The sequence below is a fragment of the Pristiophorus japonicus genome, chromosome 10, assembly GCF_044704955.1.
Source record: "Pristiophorus japonicus isolate sPriJap1 chromosome 10, sPriJap1.hap1, whole genome shotgun sequence".
NCBI lineage: Eukaryota > Metazoa > Chordata > Chondrichthyes > Pristiophoridae > Pristiophorus > Pristiophorus japonicus.
This window is the reverse complement of record NC_091986.1, coordinates 179,479,397-179,487,620: the sequence shown is the minus strand read 5'-3', so window position 1 is coordinate 179,487,620 and position 8,224 is coordinate 179,479,397. Positions and strand designations below refer to the sequence as shown.

The 8,224-nt window shown below is 50.7% G+C and overlaps 1 protein-coding gene across 1 annotated transcript; it reads left to right on the top strand.

Moving 5' to 3' along the window:
• Nucleotides 1-233: 233 nt before the first annotated feature.
• LOC139274650 (putative nuclease HARBI1) lies at nt 234-7,761 on the top strand. The gene is made up of 4 exons (XM_070891329.1): nt 234-388; nt 500-704; nt 818-961; nt 7,462-7,761. Exons 1-4 carry the CDS (start codon nt 234-236, stop codon nt 7,759-7,761), a joined length of 804 nt encoding a protein of 267 aa, XP_070747430.1.
• The last annotated feature ends 463 nt before the right edge of the window (nt 7,762-8,224 follow it).

Genomic DNA, 8,224 nt, shown 5'->3' with positions numbered 1-8,224 from the left:
TGCCTTGGGTTTCTCTGCCCTCCACTTTTACTTATCTTCTTTCTATCTTTTGCTTCTGCCCCCATTCTACTTCCCTCTGTCTCCCTGCATAGGTTCCCATCCCCCTGCTATATGAGGACCAACAACAGCAAGAGAGAGAAGGCAATGAGGCAGCTGTGAGAGGAAGATGCCTACACGGACGTGGCGACAGAAGGCCCTATCGTGAAAGGGTCTACACACAGCAGTTCTCAAACATGGACCTGATGGATGACCAGTGTCTCCGGAGACTGAGATTTCACAAGGACATCGTGACGGAGCGGTGCAATCTCCTGCAGCCCAACCTCCAGCCTCAAACAAGGTTGAGGACAACTCTGACCATCGCATCAAAGGTCACCATCGCACTCAATTTGTATGGGCCCGAATTTGGTGAAGGCCCCCTACTGCCCAAGTGCCACCCAAAGAACCGCTGATGGCCGCCGAGGTACCCGGTGGTACTTTGGGCTGGGTTTTCATCAAAAAGGTCCTTCAAAGGGTGGCGAGCGGCAAATGAGGGACTTGTGCTGCCAGTCTGGGCAGCAGCCAGCGGGAGCTCCCAGTCTCGGCGGCAAAAGTGCTTGCCGCCCAAGTGCCGCCGAGGATGGAGTCGGGCTCACGGAGGGTCGAAGACCTGCAAAGAAAAAGCATTAAAAAAAAACATTGGAACGCCTTCAGGGGACCCCATCCAGGTAAGTCCCTGTAAAGAAAAAAATTAAATAATGTTTACGCACCTGACCAGCCTCCTCGCAGCGATCCACCGTCTGGCGCCGACTCCCACCGACTCCTGCCCGTATCAACCTAGCATCTCGGCGGGCAGGAAGCCACTTACACCACTCGGCCATCCGCTGACGTCAGCGGACGGTTCCCGGCAGCTCTCGCCTCCAGCTCGCTACAGGCCAGATCGAAACTGGCACTGGGCAAAACCCGAGGAGGAATGTCGGCAGCAGTGGGTGGCAGTCGGTGGTTAGCGCATCAATTTTGAACCCTATGCGTTGTGTATCTGTAAAGCATGCACTCCCATGTTCCGCCACCATGGAGTGCATCCCCTGAGGTCCCAAGGGATCCCAGTATCCCTTGGGAGCACTGTATAAAAGCTGGCCCCTAAGGCCCGTTCCTCACTCTGGAGTGTCTTAATCAAGACTGAGGTCACTGTTACTGTAACCTCCCTGTGTGCAGTCTCATCTGTGTCAGGAACACAATAACTGGCGACGAGTATACGAATCCAACACAAAGATGCAGCAAACTGTGGGCATCCTGGAGAAGTTCTCAGAGGGTGAGGACTGGGAAGCCTATGTCGAACGGCTAGACCAGTACTTTGTAGCCAACGAGCTGGATGGAGAAGGAAGCGCTGCAAAAAGGAGAGCGGTCCTCCTCACGGTCTGCGGAGCACCGACCTACAGCCTCATGAAGAATCTTCTGGGTCCGGTGAAACCCACAGATAAGTCGTATGAGGAGCTGTTTAAACTGATTCGGGAGCATCTTAACCCGAGGGAGAGCGTGCTGATGGCGAGGTATCGGTTCTACACGTGCCAGCGATCTGAAGGTCAGGAAGTGGCGAGTTACGTCACCGAGCTAAGGCGATTTGCAGGACAATATGAGTTTGATGGCTACCTGGATCAAATGCTCAGAGACGTTTTTTTACTGGGCATTGGCCACGAGACCACCCTACCAAAACTTTTGACTGTAGGGACACCGACCCTCAGTAAGGCCATTGCGATAGCACAGGCGTTTATGTCCACCAGTGATAAAACCAAACAAATCTCTCAGCACACAAGTTCCAGCAATGTTCATAAATTAGCTAGAACTGTGTTTGCGAGCAGAAATGTACAGGGCAGAAACCACGAGTCTACAACTGCCAGCAGGCCTCAGGTGACCCAGATGACTCAGAGTCCGCAACAAAGGATGAATGCAAAGCAATTCACACCTTGTTGGCGTTGTGGAGGCTTTCATACAGCCTATTCATGCCGCTTCAAAGGGTATGTTTGCAAGAGCTGTGGAACACTGGGGCACCTCCAACGAGCTTGCAGACGATCTGCAAGCTCTGCAAAACCTGCTAACCACCACGTGGCAGAGGAAAATCAGTCCGTGGTGGATCAAAGCAATTTCAAGCCTCAGAGAGAGGAGGCAGATGCTGAAGTACACGGGGTGCACACATTTTTGATGAAATGTCCACCTATAATGCTAAATGTAAAATTGAATGGCTTACCCATAGCCATGGAACTGGACACTGGCGCTAGCCAATCCATCATGAGTAAAAAGATGTTTGAGAGACTGTGGTGCAACAAGGCACTCAGACCAGCCCTGAGCCCCATCCACACGAAACTGAGAACGTATACCAAAGAGCTTATCACTGTCCTGGGCAGCGCCATGGTCAAGGTCACCTTCGAGGGCATGGTGCATGAACTGCCACTCTGGATTGTCCCGGGCGATGGCCCCACACTGCTTGGAAGGAGCTGGCTGGGCAAAATCCGCTGGAACTGGGATGACCTCCGAGCGCTATCACATGTCGATGAGGCCTCATGTACCCAGGTTCTCAACAAATTTCCTTCCCTTTTTGAACCAGGCATTGGAAACTTTTCCGGGGCAAAGGTGTGGATCCACTTGGTCCCAGAGGCACGAGCCATTCACCACAAGGCGTGAGCGGTACCTCACATGATGAGGGAGAGAGTGGAAATCGAGCTGGACAGGCTGCAATGCGAGGGCATCATCTCCCCAGTGGAATTCAGCGAGTGGGCCAGCCTGATTGTTCCAGTACTCAAAAGTGATGGCACAGTCAGGAATTGCGGCGATTATAAAGTAACTATTAATCTTTTCTCGCTACAGAACCAATACCCGCTACCTAAGGCAGACGACCTATTTGCGATACTGGCAGAAGGCAAGACGTTCACCAAGCTTGACCTGACTTTGGCCTACATGACGCAGGAGCTGGAGTGGAACAAAGAAATGGCAGACCAATTGAACAAGTACTTTGGTTCGGTATTCACTGAGGAGGACACAAACAACCTTCCGGATATAAAAGGGGTCAGAAGGTCTAGTAAGGAGGAGGAACTGAGGGAAATCCTTATTAGTTGGGAAATTGTGTTGGGGAAATTGATGGGATTGAAGGCCGATAAATCCCCAGGGCCTGATGGACTGCATCCCAGAGTATTTAAGGAGATGGCCTTGGAAATAGTGGATGCATTGACAGTCATTTTCCAACATTCCATTGACTCTGGATCAGTTCCTATGGAGTGGAGGGTAGCCAATGTAACCCCACTTTTTAAAAAAGGAGGGAGAGAGATAACAGGGAATTATAGACCGGTCAGCCTGACATCGGTAGTGGGTAAAATGATGGAATCAATTATTAAGGATGTCATAGCAGTGCATTTGGAAAGAGGTGATATGATTAGGTCCAAGTCAGCATGGATTTGTGAAAGGGAAATCATGCTTGACAAACCTTCTGGAATTTTTTGAGGATGTTTCCAGTAGAGTGGACAAGGGAGAACCAGTTGATGTGGTATATTTGGACTTTCAGAAGGCTTCCGACAAGGTCCCACACAAGAGATTAATGTACAAAGTTAAAGCACATGGGATTGGGGGTAGTGTGCTGACATGGATTGAGAACTGGTTGTCAGACAGGAAGCAAAGAGTAGGAGTAAATGGGTACTTTTCAGAATGGCAGGCAGTGACTAGTGGGGTACCGCAAGGTTCTGTGTTGGGGCCTCAGCTGTTTACACTGTATATTAATGATTTAGACGAGGGGATTAAATGTAGTATCTCCAAATTTGCGGATGACACTAAGTTGGGTGGCAGTGTGAGCTGCGAGGAGGATGCTGTGAGGCTGCAGAGCGACTTGGATAGGCTAGGTGAGTGGGCAAATGCATGGCAGATGAAGTATAATGTGGATAAATGTGAGGTTATCCACTTTGGTGGTAAAAACAGAGAGACAGACTATTATCTGAATGGTGACAGATTAGGAAAAGGGGAGGTGCAACGAGACCTGGGTGTCATGATACATCAGTCATTGAAGGTTGGCATGCAGGTACAGCAGGCGGTTAAGAAAGCAAATGGCATGTTGGCCTTCATAGCGAGGGGATTTGAGTACAGGGGCAGGGAGGTGTTGCTACAGTTGTACAGGGCCTTGTGAGGCCACACCTGGAGTATTGTGTACAGTTTTGGTCTCCTAACCTGAGGAAGGACATTCTTGCTATTGAGGGAGTGCAGCGAAGGTTCACCAGACTGATTCCTGGGATGGCGGGACTGACCTATCAAGAAAGACTGGATCAACTGGGCTTGTATTCACTGGAGTTCAGAAGAATGAGAGGGGACCTCACAGAAACATTTAAAATTCTGACGGGGTTAGACAGGTTAGATGCAGGAAGAATGTTCCCAATGTTGGGGAAGTCCAGAACCAGGGGACACAGTCTAAGGATAAGGGGTAAGCCATTTAGGTCCGAGATGAGGAGGAATTTCTTCACCCAGAGAGTGGTGAACCTGTGGAATTCTCCATCACAGAAAGTTATTGAGGCCAATTCACTAAATATATTCAAAAAGGAGTTAGATGAAGTCCTTACTACTAGGGGAATCAAGGGGTATGGTGAGAAAGCAGGAATGGGGTACTGAAGTTGCATGTTCAGCCATGAACTCATTGAATGGCGGTGCAGGCTAGAAGGGCCGAATGGCCTACTCCTGCACCTATTTTCTATGTTTCTATGTTTCTATGAGTCTTTGAAGGGCCTTATCTGCATCAACACGCACAAGGGACTGTTCATCTACAACGGATGCCCGACTGGAATTCGGTCAGCCGCAGCGATCTTCCAGAGAAACATGGAGAGCCTACTTAAGTCGGTACCACGCACGGTGGTTTTTCAGGACGACACATTGGTCATGGTCGGGACACCGTCGAGCACCTACAAAACCTGGAGGAGGTCCTCCAGCGACTGGATCATGTAGGGCTGCGGCTGAAGAGGTCGAAATGCGTCTTCATGGCAACAGAAGTGGAGTTTTGGGGAGAAAGATCATGGCGGATGGCATTCGGCCCACAGACGCCAAGACAGAGGCTATCAGGAACGCGCCCAGGCCACAGAACGTCACGGAGCTGCGGTCGTTCCTGGGACTCATCAACTATTTTGGTAACTTCCTACTGGGGTTAAGCATTCTCTTAGAGCCCTTACATGTGTTATTGCGTAAAGGTGAGAACTGGGTTTGGAGAAAAAAACAAGTAATTGCTTTTGAGAAAGCCAGAAACATTTTATGCTCCAACAAGCTGCTTGTATTGTATAACCCATGTAAAAGACTTGTGCTAGCATGTGATGCGTCGTCTTACGGAGTCGGGTGTGTACTACAACAAGCTAACATTGCGGGGAAGTTGCAACTTGTCGCCTATGCCTCCAGGAGCTTGTCTAAGGCCGAGAGGGCCTACAGCATGATTGAGAAAGAGGCATTAGCGTGTGTGTTCGGGAGAAAGAAAATGCATCAGTACCTGTTTGGCCTCAAATTCGAGCTGGAAACCGATCACAAGCCCCTCATATCCCTGTTCACTTAAAACAAGGGGATAAATACTAATTCCTCAGCCCGCATACAAAGGTGGGCACTCGTGCTATCAGCGTTTAACTATACCATCCGCCACAGGCCAGGCACCAAGAACTATGCGGATGCTCTCAGTCGGCTACCATTGTCCACCACGGGGGTGGAAATGGCGCAGCCTGCAAACTTGTTGATGGTGGCGCAGCCCGCAGACTTGTTGATGGTCATGGAAGCATTTGAAAATGATAAATCACCTGTCACGGCCCGCCAGATTAGGACTTGGACCAGCCAAGATCCTCTGCTGTCCCTCGTAAAAAACTGTGTACTGCCTGGGAGCTGGGCCAGTATCCCCGTTGAAATGCAAGAGCTAATCAAGCCGTTCCATGCAGCGTGTGCTCAGTTGAGCACTGCGCCCAGAGAGACACCACTAAGTTTGTGGTCCTGGCCCTCCAGACCATGGTCAAGGATCCATGTCGACTATGCGGGCCCGTTTCTCGGTCAAATGTTCCTGGTGGTGGTGGATGCTTTATCAAAATGGATTGAATGTGAAATAATGTTGGGAAGCACCGCCACCGCCATCATTGAAAGCCCGAGGGCCATGTTTGCCACCCACGGCCTGCCTGACATATTGGTCAGTGACAACGGGCCATGTTTCACCAGTGTCAAATTTAAAGAATTCATGACCCGCAATGGGATCAAACATGTCACCTCGGCCCCGTTTAAACCATCCTCCAATGGGCAGGCAGAGAAGGCAGTACAAACAATCAAACAGAGCCTTAAATGAGTCACAGAAGGCTCACTCCAAACCTGCCTGTCCCAAGTACTGCTCAGCTACCGCACGAGACCCCACTCGCTCACAGGGGTGCCCCCGACTGAGCTACTCATGAAAAGGACACGAAAACCAGACTCTCTCTGGTTTACCCCAACCTGCATGATCAGGTAGACAGCAGGCGGCAGCAACAAAATGTAAATGATGGTCGCGCCACTGTGTCACGGGAAATTGATCTGAATGACCCTGTGTATGTGCTAAACTATGGACATGGTCCCAAGTGGATCGCGGGCACGGTGATAGCTAAAGAAGGGAGTAGAGTGTTTGCAGTCAAACTAGACAATGGACAAATTTGCAGAAAGCACCTGGACCAAATGAGGCTGCGGTTCACAGACTGCCCTGAACAACCCACAGCAGACACCACCTTTTTGAGCCCACAACACACACCCAAAGGATCAACGACAACACCCCAGACCAGGAAATCAAACCCATCACCGCCCAACAGCCCAGCAAGACCAGGCTCACACAGCAGCCCTGCAGGGCCAACAACACGCCAATCCAGCGAGGGCACAGTCAACACACCAGAACAGACATTTGTACCGAGGCGGTCCACCAGGGAAAGAAAGGCTCCCAACCACCTCACCTTGTAAATAGTTTTGACTTTGACTTTGGTGGGGAGTGATGGTGTGTATCTGTAAAGCATGCACTCCCATGTTCCGCCACCAGGGAGCTCATCCCCTGAAGTCCCAAGGGATCCCAGCAACCCTTGGGAGCATGTATATAAGCCGGCCCCGAAGGCCTGTTCCCCACTCTGGAGTGACTGAGGTCACTGTTACTTTAACCTCCCTGTGTGCAGAATCATCTGTGTTAGGAACACAATGCTATGGAACTGGATATTTTCCAGCTGTAACAGTACCTGGAACATTACCCAGTTCGCTGCGAATAGCTTCATCCATCAGGAGACAGATACTCTGTATAAGAGGAGGAGGGACTACATATCCTATCCTCTGAGCAGGGAGAAGCAGGTGGAGCGGCAGACTGGATTCGTGAGGATTGCGGGCCTCCCCAGGGTTCAGGGCACCATAGACTGCACCCACGTGGCATAGAGGGCGCCGCGGAACAATCCCGAGGTTTTCTGTAACTGCAAGGGTTTCCACTCCCTCAATGTCCAGCTGGTGTGCGACCACAACCGCAAAGTCATGGCAGTTGGTGCCCGGTATCCTGGCAGCAGCCACGATGCTTTCATCCTGCGCCAGATAGATGTGCCAGGCGTCTTTGCTGGACCAAACCAAGATTGTGACTGGCTCCTTGGAGACAAGGGCTACTCACTCTGCACTTGGCTGCTGACTCCTCTTTGCCACCCCAGGACTGCTGCGCAGCAATCGTACAATGACTCTCATTCACCCACCAGGTTCATCATTGAGCAGACCATTGGAATTCTTAAACAGAGATTCCGTTGCCTGGATTGCTGAGGAGAAGTGTTGCAGTATTCGCCTGAGCAGGTGTCCCTAAACGTAGTCGTCCGTTGGATGCTTCACAACCTGGCAATCATGAGGGCACAACCATTGGAGGAGGAGACAGCAGTACCACCTGAGGAGGAGGACCAGGAGGAGGAGGCTCAGGAGCACGGTATGCAGCAGGAGACGGAGAAGGCACAGGAGGAGGAGCAGGATGTGGGTCGGTGGCCATGCAGGAAGGTAAAGGAAGCCCTACACCCTCTCATTGCTGCTCGTTTCCGCTGAGTTCATGCGCACTTTAGCCTTCATCTGTGCATCTCCATTGGCAAACCAATGAGCCCTTTCACATATCATTCCCCACAGTGAAATGAGAGACCTGCACAGATATTCAAACCTAAAATAAAGGTTCATTACACCTCAAATAATGGATCCACAAAACATTCACATTAACAATTCTCACCCTTGTGCATCTCCTTAT

Excerpts from the sequence above, each read along its gene's own strand:
- LOC139274650 (XM_070891329.1), top strand. The coding sequence starts at position 234 with ATGGACCTGATGGATGACCAGTGTCTCCGGAGACTGAGATTTCACAAG. Across the intron at positions 705-817 it reads CTTCAGGGGACCCCATCCAG|CATCTCGGCGGGCAGGAAGC; the intron begins GTAAGTCCCTGT and ends GTATCAACCTAG. Across the intron at positions 962-7,461 it reads GAGGAGGAATGTCGGCAGCA|CTGGTGTGCGACCACAACCG; the intron begins GTGGGTGGCAGT and ends CTCAATGTCCAG.